General features: G+C 41.4%; 1 protein-coding gene across 2 annotated transcripts; it reads right to left on the bottom strand.

Moving 5' to 3' along the window:
• Nucleotides 1-5,742: 5,742 nt before the first annotated feature.
• On the bottom strand, nucleotides 5,743-17,446 carry raver1 (ribonucleoprotein, PTB-binding 1). Of its 2 annotated transcripts, none has more exons than XM_003442201.5 (14): nucleotides 17,027-17,446; nucleotides 16,070-16,136; nucleotides 14,496-14,965; nucleotides 12,256-12,447; nucleotides 10,565-10,685; nucleotides 10,376-10,479; nucleotides 9,636-9,717; nucleotides 9,182-9,384; nucleotides 8,951-9,032; nucleotides 8,683-8,813; nucleotides 8,406-8,477; nucleotides 8,160-8,294; nucleotides 7,858-7,923; nucleotides 5,743-7,758 (listed from the first exon to the last, which is right to left on the bottom strand). In XM_003442201.5, exons 1-14 carry the CDS (start codon nucleotides 17,348-17,350, stop codon nucleotides 7,612-7,614), a joined length of 2,196 nt encoding a protein of 731 aa, XP_003442249.1. In that variant the 5' UTR covers nucleotides 17,351-17,446; the 3' UTR covers nucleotides 5,743-7,611. The 2 variants fall into 2 exon arrangements, with proteins under 2 accessions (XP_003442249.1, XP_013125039.1); XM_013269585.3 differs by having other exon boundaries at nucleotides 9,636-9,714.
• Between the last annotated feature and the right edge of the window lie 1,604 nt (nucleotides 17,447-19,050).

The raw sequence follows: 19,050 nt of genomic DNA, 5'->3' as shown, positions 1-19,050 counted from the left end.
GGGGAGCACAATAGTGGTGGAAAACTACCCCATCTTTCTTTCACAATATTCTCATTTCCATTGTCCTTTACAGATTGATGATAAAAACAGCAGTATTTCTTCCTCAGTCTTATTTAAGTGACATGCCATGACAGATCCAACGTCTACAAAAAAAAAAAAAACCCCTCTCTCTCTCTGGGAAATGTCATGAACAATATCATTGGTAAAAGGGAAAAAAAGAGTTTTATGGCTAACTGTGTTTTTACCCGTCAGAGGAGCGCTCCATCAACAGCTCCACTCCTCCAGGCTCAGTGGGACCACCAGAAAAACAGCTAATCAAAACCTTTCATCCTGATGACTGCTGAGAGAAAAAGAACCACCTCTTGCCTCTTAGCACCTCAGTCTGAAGGGTGAGGGACTTCAATGCAAAGGGCTTTTGCAGCGCCACACAACCAATCAACTGGGTGGACGACTTCGAGCTTTTCATTTCTGCCTGATAAGATTTATGTTGACCTGCCATCACTTCCTGAGTATTCTGAGAAAACCGGGCCCACAAAACACATCTGACATTTCAAGTTGTTCCTTTATTCATCACCTGCTTTTCCTCACTTCTGTTACATACACACTCACCGTCCACCTTGGTGGTACATCTTGTTAATGCAAATATCTAATCAACCAATCATATCGCAGCAACTCGGTGTATTCGGGGCATATAGACATGGTCAAAATAACCTGCTGAAGTTCAAATTGTGCAACAGAATTGGGGGAAAAAAACTATGATTTAAGCGACCTTGAATGCAGCATGGTTTTTGGTGCCAGACAGGCAGGTCTGAGTGTTTCAGAAACTGCCGATCTCCTGGGATTTTCCTGCACATCCATCTCCAGGGTTTACAGAGAATGGTTTGAAAAAGAGAAAATATACAGCAGCAGTTTGCTTGGTGAAAATGCCTGTTTGGTATCAGAGGTTAGGGGAGAATAACCGGCAGCTTCGAGCTAATAAGAAGGCAACAGTAATTCAAACAAACAATCACACATTATAACCAGGGTAGAAGAGTGTCTCAGAATGCACGACATGTTAAACTAAAACCGAGGCTTCAGTTTACATAGACTCATTATAATAGGACAACAGAAGATTGGAACAACATTGCCTTGTCTGATGAGTCTCGGATAGTAGTGTCGTAATTTGGTATAAAAAACATGAAAGCATGGAATTAAGGCAGCTCTGAAAAGCAAACAGCTACTAGGAAGGTGTCCAATGAGCTATATTGTTACAGCGTTGGATGCTCATATTAGAAAATGGCCAGAGTTTCAAATAATGAGGTCAGTGTATGTGCAGATAATTCCAGAGTGCTAAAAAGCACTGAATTTGGCTGTCTTTGGTTTGCTACTTTTGGTTCTCTGTGATGTTTCTTTATGTGTCATCTTCCTGCTGTTCAAACCCCCTGTGCGAGGGGCAACCAATCATACAAAATTTAGCTTGAAGGGTGCTAAACCAGCTTGTTTCAGACAGCAGATGAAATTAGAGGAGCTGCACCAAGGCCCAGTATGAGATGAATAAGGATTATATTGGACTGTGATTCATGCCAGCCTAATCTAATAGAGTTTAACTATAAGACTATGGTGTTGGAAATGAGCATAATAGGTCCCCTTTTAGTATGAAGCTGTCTAATCAGATCTCAGTTTGACACATTTCTTCAGTTGTTTTTAGTTTTTGACAACCTGTTTGTTGTTCAGTAATTATCCATCCAGGGAGCACAAATTATCCTCCTGGCAGCAACCTGCTTAACATTCATACAGGTCACATTCACAGCAATATGGCACTGATAGAGCACATTAGAAGCGGCCCTGTATCTCCCCAATAACACGATGTAAATGAGATTCACGGCAAAGGGCAAAGGCACCTTAGTGATAACAGCTGAGGCGGGTTTGGTTATCAGTTATTAAGGATTGTATACATCATAAGATACGAGTTAAGGTTAAAAGCCTTGTTTTTTCCCATGTGAGAGAAGGCAACAAACAAAGAGGGGTTTTGTTGAAGGTTTACCGATGCTTTGAAGCATGTTTCCTTTTGTTTGCTCCGTGTTTTCTGTCTACCACACCCTTTCCTCAAAATCTGTGTGCAGACGTGCAGTCTTTACGGTTGATTACTGAGTCAATGAAGCAAAACATCAGCTGGCTGTGTGTGTAATCACTGCTGATTGAAACGACGCACTTCTAGGTTCTGGTTCATTACTTAAATATAACTGGGATGAAATATAACCAGTATGTCAACTCATGGTGCTTAGAACTGTGAAGGAGTTCTTAACCTTTTCTCTCTTAAATATCGAGCATGTACGTTGGCTTATGAGATTTTTAGTTTAGTTTGAAATAAGGTTGGCACTAATGTTTACTCTGGCTAGCAACAAGGTGTACTGATGTTCAAGCACGTAAGCTGCATCCCAAGGTGGTCTGGGAAGCAGCTGTAATGTAAATGCTCATATGTCAAAGTCAAAATGTTAAATTTCTAACACTGAACTAATCTAATTCACTGGCAACCAGAGACTTTAAATAGAAGGTGGACATAACCAATGACTAGCTAACTACCTAAACTAAACCCTTTTTTAAAACATATCCTCCTTTTTCATTCGAATGCCCAGTGACCAAAATTTACAAAATGAATATCGTGTTAAATTCAATAATACTTCAGTAAGACTAGCAACTGACACCACTGGGTTACTTATGTCTTGTTTTGCAATTTTACCAGATGATTATAATAGTGTGTTCACTCGTGATGACCTCAGGTTATTCATGCAAGTATAGTTCCTAGTGTCAATATGCATTTTTGCATAGACACCGTATGTAATCAAGTGGCACGAAATACAATTTTGCTTTGGCATGTGTCTCTTACTGCTGTGTTTGGCATGAATAAACCATAAAGCTGCGTGCACACTGGCAGCGATTCGCTCACATCGCTTTTAAGCTGATTGCTGGAAACCTGTGGACATTCCAAACTCCGGTTGCCTAGGTGACCCTCTAACAAATAAACTTAGTAGTGTTCTTCACTCATCGTCTCTTTAGTCACTTCCCTGAAAGTTTACAGTAGGTTCTGCTCAATTGACGTCACCAGCAGTTATTTTCGCCCGTAGTTGCTTGAACTTGACAAATATGATTGACTTTCTATGGTCTATGGTCGCCGTGAATCACTTTCAGTGTGTCCGCAGCTCAAGAGAGAAAGGGCACTCAAACAATGCTGGAGTGCAGTCAAATAGTTTAGCTTAGGAGCGTTCCAGAGTGAAGTGACCCAGAAGTATCTGCATAACAGTCATAATAAGAGCTAGCTGAATTCTCTAAATACAAAAGAAAGCTTATTCACTCCATTTAACAGGATATAGTGAACCATTCTTTATGAAAGAAAATAATTAGACCACCCAAACCACAGCAATGCACCATCCATGAAAATGATCAACAAACCTGGCAACGTGACTGTGAGGGACTGAGACGGTTACGCATGAGGACACAGTAGCGATTTTGAGAAAAAACAGGTTTTAATGACCCAAAAATGCAAAAAATAAGTTATACAAAAGTCATCTAATAATACCGGGCCCTTTTGAACAGAACTAAAATAATAAAGTGAACAGGAAAAGAAACCTAACCACTCAACAGATCCAAAAACTAAGCTGACAAAAGGGACTAAACTACTGGCTTATCAAACCAGTTTTACACACAAGATGGAGCAAATACTAACAAATGATTTAATATTGAAGAAACAAAACCAATAGTCAGTTTAATAATTACTTTAAATGAATAATAACCAAATCCAAACATGACCAAATACCAACTCAGGAGTTAACACAGACGACATATTTAAGATGGATGACTTAATCATGCCTCTGACTATGGAGCAGTGTTTGGCATGGCCCAGTTAGCACTTCCTGTATGTAAAGCTGCCTTCAAGAGCGCATCTTTTGCTCCCCGTGATGCCAGCAGGCCTCAGCAGCCAAACGGACGCTCCAGCACTGGCAAAACCAGAGAAAGAAATTAATAATGAATAAAATAAGAGAATTTAACAGAGCTGAACATATGAAACTGAACTGAAACTGCATATTTGTATTGCGCACAATGTACTTCAGCAATGCCAAAAAAAATCTCGCCATGACATGCAAACTCAAGAATTTCATTGATTTATGCGTCTGTGTGTGATATTTATGGAATTAAGATCACTCTAAAATTGCTGTGTAAGTGTTGGCTCATAGGGTTACCGACTTGTTAGCTGCGTGACTGCAGGTGCAGCCATCACAGGGGTTTCGTGTGAATAACCTGCTGATGTGTTCTGAAGTGTCAATGACTCTGAACATCACGCCGCTGTAATGAAATCTGCTCCTTGTTTTGATGAAGAACGTAGATTTATATAAACCCTCTGAATCCAGATTATGTTAACATGTCAACGTGTTTAAGGTTTGCCATGATTCACTTTGCATTACTTATATTTGTTGTTGCATTTTTTTTTTTAAAGTAGACTTCTGAAGAAACAATTTTGTGGACTTCAAAAACGAAAATAAAATAAAAATGTAGAGGAAAGATCTTCCGTTTTAATATCTGTTAGTTTGGTGACAACTTGCCTGATGAGTCATTGATAGACGTGTTTATTTAGACTCTGGATATCTACAAGGCTGAGTCAACCGCTTTCAAAAAGTCAAAAACTGAAATAAGAAAATCTTGTCTGGAAATAATGAAACTAAACTAAAAAAAAAAGTATTAGAAAATACAAAATTTTAACAACTTTTCCTGGATCATCTCTGCAGCAGGAAAAATTAAGAGATTGATTTGATTGATGTGAGTTTTGTTTTTTGTTCAATTCCAACCTTTGTAACAACATTTTTAATCAGCGGTTTAGATGACCTCTCTGCACACAATGCTTCTCTTTTCTTGAGTCCTTATAAATTGTCTTCACACCTTTCCTTGACCTTGTGATATTTTTCACTAAGCTTCAGGGAGAAAAAGGCGAAAGAGGCACGTTGTCATTTTTTGACTATTCAACCGCAGCTCCAGAACTGAAATCTAAGGAAAAGTCCAACAGCGGTAGAAGAAAAACTTCCAGGGGAGAGCTTTTCTTAGACTCTTTTTAGGTCATCATTTTTATGAAATTTGACTGGTCATTTCTACACATGCACTTTTTATGGCTTTAAGATGAGAAAATAACTGCCCACAGGTGTTTGAAGATAGTCCTTTCAGAAGTCTCTTACCATACGGGAGCTGAGTGTATGTGTTTGGGTGACAGATGGATGCATTAAATGTCCGTGGGGCACCTTTGACCTTTTAGCACAACTAACGCAAACAGTAAGAAAGCGCAGATACCTCATGGGGGAAGACAATTTTAAAAACCCCATCTTGGCTGTCCCTCTTGTCACCAAGACACAAACGCTGTACCCCTTTTCAAAACTTCCACTATTATATTCAGCAAAAGCCCCAAGATTTCTTAGGTGACACGTCTGTTAATGAAAGCCTAAATAAAATCGTATCCTAATAGTAAATTTATATTAACAGCCTCAGCACAAAAATTAGCAGGTGCATTCTATAATCAAGATTTCTGGATTATAGGTTAGACGTTTCATTAAAACTAGCTCTAAAATTAAGCTGTGAATGACAGCTAAATTAAAACGCTGAAGTTGAACTAATGGAGGTCTAGCCTACGAGGTTAAAACGTAAGAGCAAAACACAGACAGCCATTCGATCCAAGTAAGGCTTCACATCTAGACACATTTCAAAAAGAGTTCAGAGAAAGTGGTGGGTTTAAATAACATTTACTTGCGCACATCACACACACATGCATACAGAGACAATCATGGTGGTACAGATGAGAGGACAGCAGTTAAAAAAAAAAAAAAATCCAATCAAAATGAGTGATGATCATACAGTACAGCTGCATCTCTTGGTCCATACACAACATGAGTGGTCTGCTGTGTTGCCACCCTGTTCACTTCCAAAAATAAAGGGGGGGAAAAAAAAAAACAAAAAAAAAAAAAACAAAAAAACACTGAGCAGCAAATATTCAAAAAACACCAGAACCAGAGGCAGGTGTCATTAAGGAAAACAAGTGTTTTGGACTCAAGGGAGGAGGGGAATCTTTAACTATTTACACAGCAAATAAACACAGAAATTGTAAATGTAGATGGAAGCCAACACAGGGCAGGATGAGATCACAGAAAACACAGTTAAGGCTCAAGTGTAGCTGCATTTCCTAGCAGAAGTCAGAGGTAATGGGTTTTCACAATCAAACCGTCAACCAGATAATTATTCTTTAAAAAATTTAAATAAAAATATTAATACAAGAACAATCATGTCACTGACCAATCACCTGCCACAAGCTTCCAGCAGTATCTCCAAAGACATACTGAACCCCCACTATCATCTGAAAACTAAACAGAGGCTTCGTCCATCGTTCCAGCTGCCGTGTGCTCATCGGTAGAAGCCAGTTCAACTCAGAGTTGAGCCCCTCACTGAGGGCACCGCAACCGCTCCTGTATTCATGCACGATCTACTGGCAGCTGGAGAGATGGCACGCAGCACCGTGCCCACCTGCCCCACCTTCGAGGGGTGGGGCAGCGTTCACGGTTTTATAAAACATTCAAAAATGTAAACATGGCAACACAGAACTCACATAAACAGAAAATACGTCAACTCCTGGACATACATGAGTGAGAGGGGACTTGAGATGGCATTTTTATACAGGTGAGAACACATCATGACCTGTGCCCTCCAAGTGCATCACTCAACAACCAGTGTAGAGAACAGACTCCATAAACAGGCTGGAGGGTGTGGTTAGAAAGACAAAACAACGTGGAAAAGTTCAGGCTCAGGAAACATCCCAGATTGGTAAAAAGCTTCGCCTCATAGCACCACAACTATCACTGGTGGATGGAAAGCTGCAGGTTAACCAATTAGGAAGTGTTTGAAACCAGAAATGCTATAAAGCAAAATTTACAACCCTGTGGTAGGAAGGGGGAAAACATGACACCATAACACCATCTCATTATACAAACTCATGAACTTTTTACATGGAATACGGTAGGCTTTTTTTTTTTTTTCCCCTGTTCTCCCAAAAAGTAAGTGCCTTTAAAGCTTGTTCTTACACTATGCAAGTCCCTTTGCCTGAAACTGTGGACAGCGTCACTTTGGTGAGATGTTAAATCACATTTTTTTTTAAAAAGTAGCCGATAATTGCCATTGAAACTGGCCAAACTGCAGATCTGCTGATATACCACACTCACAGGAATTCAAAAAAAAAAAAAAGCTTAAGAAAAAAAAGATTGCATTTACTAATGAACCATTTTTTCTCCTTAATTTACAAGATTTTCAACAGGAAGTTTAGGGAAATAAAAATTTAAAACTTAAAATGTACAAAACACAGTAAAATCATATATACAAAAAAGAAAAAAAAAAAAAAAAAAAAAAATAATAATAATAATTGAACATGTAGGTTTTTCCACAGAGTGACAAACAGACTGCACTACTCTGCAGCCTCTAGAGGTCACTCACAGGAGCATATGGGACAATAAATCCGAGGACCACCAAGTTACTGAGTCCATTGGAGAATATGGGAGAGGAGATGCTACTCCATCCTGGCTGCTGAATGGCTACTCGTTACAGCTGTACTCAGAATATACGCTTACGCTTAAGATAGGAGTCTGCGTAGTGACCGCCGAGGCCTTGGGAGTGCTGGCCCACGTAACCGCCTTCAGGGCTCGGCTCGGGAGACGGGATCAGCCGGGAGAACGTGCGCTTTTGGCTACCGATGGGAGTCTATAATTACAAGAAAGAGAGGGGGGAAAAGTTAAAATCAGAAGAGAAACTCAAAAAGAAAAATGATGTGAAACAACAACATGGAAGCCTATAAATTACCTTCATAACTTTCTCCACACCTGCAGGGTAGTTGGTGGTGTGGCTCACAGGAGGCATTCCCACAGCCTAAAGACAAACAACCACCCATCATTTGACTTCAACTCAAGCACTCAGTGGAACATTAATTATTGAACACAGACTTATTCTTGGCACCTAACCCTCTACCATTTTTTTTTTTTTTTTTTTTTTTTTTTTTTTTTTTTAAATCCCTTCTAGTGCTACCCTCAGTATTCTTGCACTGACAAGTAATCAATCCTTCATATATATCAAAAAACAAAAATCAATGCAAAGCTTTTGCTTACCCTGTTGAGCTGGGGGGTGGGAAGGCTCCCATTACAGGAGCTCTCAGACCCTGAGCTGAAATATGAGGACAGAGGTGGGCTTGGAGGGTAACTGTAGGGGGGGAACCGCTCACTGTATTCAGCGCAATGAGAGGACTGCAGAGACAGACAAGTTCACAGCTATGTTACTACAGGGAGGCGTGCATTTAATTTACTGACACTACAAATGTCCTCAAGTCAGCTTTGAAACAGTTGACAAAGCACTACCTGCTGACCGAATCCTGCCAAGGCCCCGGCATCAAGATTCTCCTGCTGTTCATACAAGTGGGCAAGGGGATCCTGAGGAGAGACACCAGATGGCATCAGACCAGATCGTGTCATAAAACCACTAAATGAGCAGCCAAGCGCTATACAGTAAATTCAACAGGTCACAATGACTAGAGGGGGAAGGAAGACAAGGAAAAACAAAAACACACGACCCATCGATGTGGAAAGAACACACATTTAAAAATCAGGAGTCTGAGCAGCAATACTTCATAGTTACCCGATGGAGTGGGGGGTATTCAGGGCTGTAGGAATCCTGGTAACGCAGGTTGTAATTCGGTTGCATGCTCTGGTTGGACACGTTACTCAGTGTAGGCCGCTTTCTGTAAGGGTGAGGTCTGCAGCTTCCTCCTGGAGGAGATGCACGGTATACAAATATATCCTTGATACATCCAACATCATCTCTCAGTTGAAGCAGCAAACAAGAACAGACTGTAAAAGTAAATAAAATCTGAACCACTCACGCGAGCACAAAAGCAGCACCTCACCTGAGGAAAACGCGTTGCTGACATTGAGGAAGGGACTCTGGGGAAGGTTTGCATCTTTTGCAGGATCTCCTAGTATGGAAACCTGACATGAAGTTTAAAAAGAAAAAAGATGACTTATTTTTACATTTCTTGCACAGAATGAGGAATGAGAATGAAAAGGGGAGGAAGAAAAAAAAAAAAAAAAAAAGGAAGCTGAGGGCATTTTAAAAAGGGAATTACTTGGGAACTCACCCCTTGTGCTGTGAGGCCATCTGCCCCGATCATGCCACCCAGCAGGGGCATCGAGATCCCCGGCAGGGTCGGAGAGGAGGTCTGGGGGAAGGGACAAGCCGACGTGGGGGACTCCTGATCCCTTGAAAGAGTTCTGCCACGTGGCACTGGCTTCAAGGGGGGTAGAGGATCTGTCTGAAGAGCCAGTCCAGGGACAATACCACCTATGGTGATTAGAGACTTCAGTGTAAATGACAATCCAACAACAATCACACGTTTCATTTTTAATCTTCTCCTTCAAGCATTTCAGAGAAAATTTGTTATGCATTCTGTTTTAATTTGGGTAACATTATTAGTAATGTAAAGAGTAGGATGCCTGATGGACAGCCTAATGGCAATGCAGATGTTTATCATCAAAAGCAGACATGCAGTCTGTGGCTGAAGGAGCCACGGCTGGAGTGGACTGATGCCAAACCTTGGGGCAGGTCTCCGAGCAGATGGAGTCCCTGCTGGACAGGCAGAGAGGCCAGAGGATTCTCCCCAATAAGTCCCGGCTGCTGACCAAGAGGGGGGAAAAAAAAAAAAAAAAAAAAAGTTCAGTCACAACAGGGTCACTCAGCTGCACTGCAACATCAAGGCGACGAAGAACTGCTCAACTAAACTTAAAACACATTTATTCAGCAAGTTTACTTACCATATATGCAATTATGTCCTTACAGGATGTACATGTACAATTCTGGCACACAGCATAATAGTACATCTACCGCATCACTCAGCACCACTCGAAGGAACACTCCACACATACACGCACAAAAAAACCCCTCACTTTCCTAGCAAGAGCTTACCCACCCAGGCAATAGGTTTTCTATCAGCATTCACATAAAAAGAAGAAAGGGCCAGAATCCATCTAGCTTCAGGTCCACCTCACACACAACACACACACACACACACACACACACACACACACACACACACACACACACGGCCAACCATAAAAACCGTTATCACTCACACAAGGCACTAGAGGGTTTTCTTTATTGTGCAGCACCTGAGCCCAGAGAAGAGGATTTCCCAGAAGGGCTTGCTAATGGTAAAGAGGGACAGAACAGAATGGGGAACAAAGTCTGTGTGAGTAGGAGAGGTTGAATCAAAAACGGGCAGGAAGCAAAAGCAGGGAAGAACATGACGGAGCAAAGGTGGAAAAGGCAGCGGTACCTGCTGAGCCTTGGCCTGGTTCTGAAGGAGCAGCTGGAGCAGGGCGGCCGTGAGAGCAGGGTTGGCAAGCAGTGGCGGTATGGTGGGGGCCGCACCGAGGAGGCCTGCGCATAGACAAACATTAAGATCCACCGCAGGAGAACGAATAATAGCAATAAAACAGATTAAAAGCGGCTCACGGCTCCTCACCTTGTTTATGTCCCTGTGTCAGAGGGTTGAGCAGCATCTTGAGGGCAGCGGGGTTGCTGAGGCCTGTGAGTATCTGCATGGCTGTCGGATCGGGGAGGAGTCCTTTACCCCTGTTTATAGCCTTGAGAGGAAGGAAACAAAGCGAAGACTTAGAACAAGACCAACAAATAACCAAACTATCTTTCAGAGAAAAATTTCCATTAATCTGAAATCATCTGATGAGCCAGCTCCTCTGTGAGAGTTATAACTGCAATGCTTCCAAGTCGTGCCTAGTAACATAATTTTTACTACAGCACTAGTACGAATTCATGCAACTAAATCAGTGGACAGTCAGCTGCTCAATTATGCAGTTAGGGGGAAAAAAGAAAAAAAAAAAGAAAAATTATGTTAATACTGAGATGATGATTATTTCACATGATTTCACTCAGAAAAACAAATTTAATAAACTTGGAGAAAACTGTAATTGTTATCCAAATTAATAAATGGTGAGCTGAACCAATACTGCCAGCCTGGCAGGGAGTGGATTACAGCTTTTACAGCACAGGAAGGCGATGTACTGAAAAGCGAAAGAAAAGCAGGAAATATTACAAGAGAAAAATGGAGCATAATCGGTGCTTCATCTCCATAATTCGATTAACAGCACAGCTCTAATGGAAAAGGCACACGCAACGTTACGACTGCACGACCCTGTGCATCATTATGAACGGAAAAAAGAAAGGCAAGCTTAGTTTGGCAACTGCCCTGAACAGTAACATGTACATCAAATAGGGCTGTGTGATATGACCAAAATCTCATATCCCGATATTAAGACATCTATCGTCCGATAACGATATAAATCACAAAAATGTAACATTTTCTGTAAATTCTGTGAATGTCGGGCAGCTCGACTTGCGTGAAGTGTTTCCAGCTGGGCGTCGCGTACCTGGAGTCGAGTGTTTTAACTGATGCATGAAACTATACATTTTTAGACATAGGTTGTAACGGCCGCCGTTTTCTTTGTGAGTATTTATTACACGGCGTGCTGCGGGGGAAAAGCCTGTTCTAACGTTTGAGTCTAAGGTTTATTTTTTAGCACCTGGCGGCTCTTTTTTGCTTCTCATCCGTAAATACTCTGCATCTTTCACGTGATTCAGTTTATTTTGAAAAGTCTCAACAGGATCTTGAGCTTTATTGTGAAAGGTTTATGTGGAAAATAAACAAGCGGACACGAGGTGGTTTTACCGTCGTTGTTGCTAACGACAACACATAAAAACAAGCGCTTGTCCGTCTGTAATGTGGTTATATTAAATATAAGAGAAAGAGAGAACTTTAGGAAATTAATATAGCCACTACAGTGACCATCAAAATAATGAAAAAATATTGCCGTAAACAGTTTATTTTGCGACACCACGAAACAAACGATAGCGTAAGATGAAGCGATAGACGTTTTTATATCATCCGATATATATCGTTATATCGAACAACCCTAACATCAAATGCATTTTTTTCCTATGATGCCCAGAAGAGAGATCTCTCTTGGAGCGTTGGTGAAGGGTGGGGCCAGCTCTCTCACACATTAGCACAAACTCACCGAAAAATGAAAACCTGACGCATTTTGTAACTCGTTCCATCACTGCAGGTATATCAAACTCAAAGGCAGCAATGTTATGTCTTAAGGGCTCAAGCAAAGACTGTAGATTGGAATACAGTACCATGGTTTGTGCAGCAATCAGAGCAGCCAACATGCTTCTTCCAGGAGGACCCGGGGCACAGAAGGACACCCTGATATGTGTCCCACCCAGCAGTCTGCCATCTGTGAGTCGCTGTGCTTCCTCGGCCATCTCTGCAGTGGCAAACTCCAGCACTGCAAAACGCCGGAAACTTCCATCTTGTCCCTGAGCCAACTGTGGAGAAAAGAGAGAAAAATTGAGAGAAGGTGGGGGGGGAAGAAAAAAAAAAAAAAAAAAAGGAACCAATTTTTCAAGCATATAAAGGAAAAAAAAAAAACCCCAAAAAAACCTGCTGCCAATGAATAAGATGCACACACAGTAGAGAGTGGAAGCTAAGCGGTTTTCACTTACACCCTCAGTGTTCACATATTTTAGCACAAATTGGGAAAGAAAGAGGGGGAAAAAAAAATATCATGGAATTTGTAGTTGTTAATAAAAAACTCGGGATTACCACAGAGAGAAACAGCACTCACTCAGAATTCTGCAACAGCAGGAGTATAAGCTCTTTAAAACCTCATTTTCAGGTAAAGTTGACAGAATTTAAATGTTTGAGGTTGGAGTGGTGACTCTACACATGCAATTTTTACATCCTGGTGACCGCTGAAATTCACTTGCTGAAAAATAACAGCCTGGTGGTGTTGGAGGCTGCTACTGAGGGGCAAGACTTGCTTCACAAAACACCCATTGCAGCATTTGGTGAAATCTGAGCTGAGATTTACGTGAGAAGTGCTACATGCTAAACATACACCTGTGTAGTGGCAGATATCGCTACTCGGTTTTGTCCCAGTCTGTGTTATTGTAGCAAAAACGTAAAGATTGCATGTCCAACTGTTTCCATGCAGTGAATTAGAATGGCAAATCTCGAACATGTTCATAAAAATAAAAAAACAGCAGCAATTTTATATATAACATTTTTATGTCCTGGTGAGCACTCAACCAAAAGTTATGGATCTTTCCCCATTTATTAAGATAGGAGCTTCAAATAACTGTCAAGATGGCTACAGCACCAAAATTGTGTCAGGCTGCTGCTGAGCTGAAACAATCTACATCTTTCCCTAGGCCTGGATGGAAAATGTCATTAGGTCAAAGAAAGAGGTCAAGGTGAATTGATAAAGAAAAACAGAAGCAACACAAAAACTGAATTTGGGTGAAGCTTTTACTCAGCTCACGATAATTATTTTAATATGACTCTCAATCCAGACGCAAAGCCTTTTTAAAATCTATATACGCTCTTAAGGCAGCAACTAATGGATGAGAAGCGAGTTTTATCATAGCAGTGTGATGTTTGTAGTTCACCTGCTGGTTTAAGAGTCCATTAGTGAGGACTTTGAACAAATCAGCACGATATGACACGAAAAGGAAAACCCTTTAATTAATATTTTATAGTATCTGCACCAGGTGACACTCCTGTTGATTGTTTCCATCAAAGTTCTCATTGGGACCCTTCTCAATAGTTCTCAATAGGAACGCTCCTATTTGTCAGCACCCTTTGCTTTCATTTATGGTTTGGCAAATTTCAAATAACCCACTGAAATTTCCATCTCTAAAGTCCCAGATCAAAATCTGTTTCTTAAAGTGTTTAATTACCTTTTAAGGCCCTTTAATCACCACATCAATCACTATACATGGCTTTGTGTCATTTTTAGTGGTACTCCTCTCTTAACATGATGCAACCGTCTGGTTTAATGAATTTGAGAAATCTGCTGTGATATCACAGTTTCCCATTAAAACCATCACATGGCTCCTAATTATTATGGCTGTTCAGTCTGGAAACAACAGAAAACTAGGACTGTGTGTGTCCTGCTCAAAAGGACACCGCTCTCTCCCATTCCAGAAAAAACCTGCTGAATGACACCACCTGGGGGGTGTCAGGTGGTCATCACCATAGAAACCAATAGTTGCTATTGCTATAGTAACTTTGAGTGGCCGCAGGAAAACTGGGGTAAAGGTGAAAGATCAAATATGGATTGCAGTTTCACAGAATGACTCAGTAGTGCAGCCCTTTAAAGTCATTTTGCACGCCTTCAGGGACAATTTTACAACTTTGTGATGGATTTCGGCAGCTTTTAAAGCACTCAAAACTTTTATTAATGTGGGCATTTGCAGTATAAAACAATAGCCACACAAAGAAATGACAAAAAAAAGTTAACGATCCCTGCTGTGTGCAATCAGTATGCTGTAGACTTCTGAAATCATTCACTTGTGTGCAGTAAAAATCTGACCTGGCAGAAAACTGGCGTGTGGGTGTCAGCCAGGGCACTGCGGAGGTCTTGGGCTGTCAGTAGGCTCTGAGGCAGGCGGTCCACGCACAGGCATTTGGAGTGCAGCAGTGGGTATGTGAGAGAGCCCACCTCAGTCCAGTGGACGTAAAGCATACGTGAGCCCAGCTGCTTCCCCAGGAGCTCCGACTTGGCCCTGGCCGCCGAGTCCTTCTTCATGTACTCCACAAAACCGTAGCCCTTGGAATGCCCCGAGGTGGCACTGTACACCAGGAAGCAACGCTCCAGGTTGCCGAAGGGGCGCACCAGTTCCTCAAACTGCTGCTGCGTGAACGCGCGGGGCAGGTTGGCGATGCACAGCAGAGCATCTGTCGGCTGCAGCTGCACAGAGATCTCCCGGTCCCGTAGCACATGCTGGTGGAACTCTTTGATGGCACTTTGTGCTTGTTCACCATTAAGTAGGGTCACAAATGCTTTGAGTAACACGGGACAGGAAACAGAAGAGAGAAACAAATTGGTGTAAGGCAAGGGAATGACATTGTTCAGGTGGCATAAAGTCAGATTTATTTGTACTCAGCAGGTGTCAGGGAGCAAACCCTGCCTGTGACATTTTTGCCTCTAGCAAGGCTGTTAAAACACAGTTCTGGTGGCACAATATCAGCGCAAAGGATCCTTTGTGTTGGTGTAACTTTACCCCTTGTTTAAACTACAATGCCTGTCAGCCCAGCAAGAATGAAATCAACATCTTGTTACCCATGTTATGAAAGAAACAGAAGGCGTGAAAAAGTTTTTTCCAGTTTTGTCTGAAAGCCATGAAAAGAAAAAAAAAAAAAAAAAAAGGTAATAAATTAGTTTGCCAGCCAACTAGATATTGTAAAAAAAAAAAAAAAAAAGCCATCTAAATGCCACTGGTTTTCTTCCATAACAGCTTGCTGGATACCAGGCATACCCTGAAAATACCATCTGGCTCACACAATTTTCTGGCCTATTATCATCATCATCACCCATTTTCTAGTGAAATATTACTGCAAGAATGCATAGAGATATTTAATTAATTTATATAATTTCTAATCTGACATTTTACATTTTATACATTTAAAAACAAGCAATTCTAGCTGGACAAGGTGGCAGATCACACCGAGGGGCATGTGAGGTAACGCATACACAGACACACAGGGAGCCTGTCGATCTTATCACACTTGAACTGACAACAATGTAACGTGACACCACGACAAGCGAGCATTAACAGTCACCAACAAGAGAGATCGGCAACTGTGTGATAATGATAAGTGCAAGAGAAGGCACACCATGAAAGCAAAGTCTTTAATTGAGGTCTGCCTGCTTTCTCCTGGACCCCTTTTCATGTTCGGTATGTCCTTTGAAAGTCATTAACTAAGCATGCTCCAAATCTGGAGAGCCCGATTTACTTTTGTTTGCTACAGAGTTCATTGTCAGATTAAATTTTAAAGGGGCGTAATAGAGCAGCTGCATCCTGATCCCCACCTCCTCCAACTTGCAGATGTCAAACTTGCCAAATTGCCTTGCTCAGTCCAACATGGCTGAACAGTTAGACCTACCTGTGCCTTTGTACTTGTCAACAAAGCAGTACTTCAGATCATAGCTGCCCAAGAGCTCATGGACCTCCTGTAAAAAGAAAGAGACAATGATTAACTGCAGATGTTTAAATACATAAATAATATTTGACTTTAGGAGATCGTTGGTTAATTGAAGATTTCAATCAACCCCCTCTCAGCCAATTAGCTCGTTGATGGGGGGGGGGGAAATCAGTGCACCTGCTGGGGGGATGAGAGGTGAATGACTCCCTCATTGTTGTAGGAGAAATTGTTCTGCCCAGCTTTTGCCTATTCACACACAAATGGCGATGCTATCTAGCATTTTCTGAAACGTTTTGTCCCCACGCCTTCCACCTTTTGTTATAGGGAAACTCACATCTCGAACTCCCACTACTCCCCCAGCCCCCCTCTGTGAACAATGGTACCGCCCGCAGGCCCACCGCTCCCCACGAGTCAGGCACGTTCCAAAAAAGAAAAAAAGTAGCATCAAGAGTTAATTACAGGCAGAGTTGATAACAAATGGACTTATGAAGCACCTTCACTGCATATGTAACCCGCATATACCGGTTATGAACCACAGTTTGGCTCGGCAGGCCAAATGGTAAAATTCAACCACGAATGCAAAGCGGCCTGATGGGTCACACAGGCCACAAATGACCACGATTGATTATTTGACCACTTGTCAGTAAACGCGAGCCATGTTAGTTAACCAACATAAACTCAAACCTGTTATAGAACTGTTTGTTTCTAACTACCAACAATCTGTGCGTTTTGGCTTTTAAACCACTAGCAGATGTAATACACAGAAAACTAAATAAAGGTGAAGCTAATAAGTTAAATGCCTGTGAAGCTAACATTGATAGCATGGCAGGTTTAACGGAGCTAGGCTAGCGTTAGCCACAGGGTAGCATCAATCAACCAACAATTAAACTCCCACCCCCCAAAACCTTCTACTCATACCTGATTGCTAACGTCAGAGGGCAAGTTTTTTATAATAATTTTCCTCCTGTTGTAAAACTCCCGTCGAGTTCTCTCTAGGCGGCTCTCGATCTCTTCAGGGCTCAGTGATGTCAAGTCCTCGTCGACCTTTCGCTGACACTCGCGTCCGGGCGTCGCGTCCTCTTCGTTCGGCACGAGTTCGGGGTACCGGCGATCCCCGGGAATCCATTTTTCTTGGTCCACGGCGGGGTCGTATTTTTCATTAAGCGGACGAGAAGCCAAACTGTTTCCCGAGTCTGTGTTTTCATCTTTGGCAGCTGTATTAACTGACACTGCGGCCGCCATGACTCGGTGCTGGAAGTTTTTTCGGTCTGAAAACTCTGGCTGATTTGAGCAGTTTAAACAATACACACATGGCCCCAGCGCTGCTTCTGATTGGACGAGAGGGGGACGCATTCTCCATGACTACAACGTAAATCGGAAGGGTGGGGGCGGAGCAACGAGTGTCCCTGCTACTCAGCATAAGGTGCATAACGGATGTTTTTCTTTTTGGGGGGTAATTGATCTAATTAAAATGTAGTATTAAATATCAAGATTTTTTTAAGACAGACAATTATAATCAGCACAATAAAAATGCATGTCTAATTTATTTAAGAGTCTAATTTATGCATGTACATTTTCTCAAAAATGTCCCAACAAAATATGTCTGAAAAACGATCAATACTTATATTGATCACATCCTCACTGATGCAGCAGAGCTATGCTCTAAAGTAGTAGGCTGTGTACCTATAGAGATGATCATTATTTTAAATAAGATAAACTAGTGAAATATGGTTTATAATTTAAATGTGTTCATTTTGGTCAGAATTACCAGTTCATCAAGCAAGGAGGCATGAGAATATGTCCACATGATTGTGAGGTACTTGGCTTTACAAAGGTTCACAAATAACAAATAACAAATAACAAAAGGGAAACAAAAACTAATACTGAAATAAATAAAAAGTCAAACTTGACACCTGAAACAACAAAAGCTGAACTGAGACAAATCCACACTGGAAACTGAAATATAACAAAACTGAAAACAAAAGCATTAAAAATTCAAACAAAAACTAAAAATCCGTAACTGTTTTATTCTTGGAAATCATTGTGGTTAGTTTGTTTACTTAAATTCCATTATCTTCGTAATAGGCTATTGTTAGTGTGTTAATTAATTATGTATTATTTTATGAATACAACTCTTTAAAAACTCAGCAGTTAATTTTTGAGTGACACATGGTAATTTATTCAGACTTTTCTACCATGAACAAAGCATTCATAGAGCCCTTTTCAGCTATGCAAAGAGTGTATAGGAAGACAGCATTTTTTCGCAGTAGATATAGAGAAGCAGATACAGGTTTTGTTTTGGTAATTTGAATTTGGTCTCTAGTATAGGCTGCGTCAGCTCAGAATATATCCAACACTGTTAATGATGGATAAAGGGAATCAGTTTCATTTGGCCACAAAAAATGCCTGTGCCTCCAGGGGGTTTCACAGTCCAGACAAGCACCAGAAGGACCAATCATGTCATGTCCAGAAGTCAGCAGTGGAGTTTCTCTCCAAGATTATGAGTCAGAACAATATGCTTCACTATTCAGCATTTGTCTATGTTCCCAAGGGGAACAGCAGTAGTATTTAAGCATTTGGTGACTCAGCTGGTGGTGGTATCACTCTGGACTAATGCTTAGCACTAGACATGCCTCATGGTAGATTCCTCATTCTCCATTAGCCTGCAGTCCTTGCAGTACTTTGCTTCAAATACATGTTGAGAGCTCTCAGCAGGGAAAGCTCCCATTTAAACAGACACGTCTGATGCTGACAGTTTGTAATACACATAACTGTGGCAGGACAGATGTCTTGGAGCTCGTGCTTCAGCTTCCACTTGCTGTATGTGTCTTACTCAAAGCGTATGCAGAACAGAAACACGAACACCTGCTGAATATAAATAAATGCTGAATTTGGCAGATTGTTCTTTTTCAGTTCTACGCTTTAGGCAGTGAGAGGCAAAT

This window comes from Oreochromis niloticus, linkage group LG4, assembly GCF_001858045.2.
Source record: "Oreochromis niloticus isolate F11D_XX linkage group LG4, O_niloticus_UMD_NMBU, whole genome shotgun sequence".
Taxonomy (NCBI): Eukaryota; Metazoa; Chordata; class Actinopteri; order Cichliformes; family Cichlidae; genus Oreochromis; species Oreochromis niloticus.
Note: the sequence above shows the minus strand (reverse complement) of the source record. Positions and strands in the feature narration are given on the sequence as shown.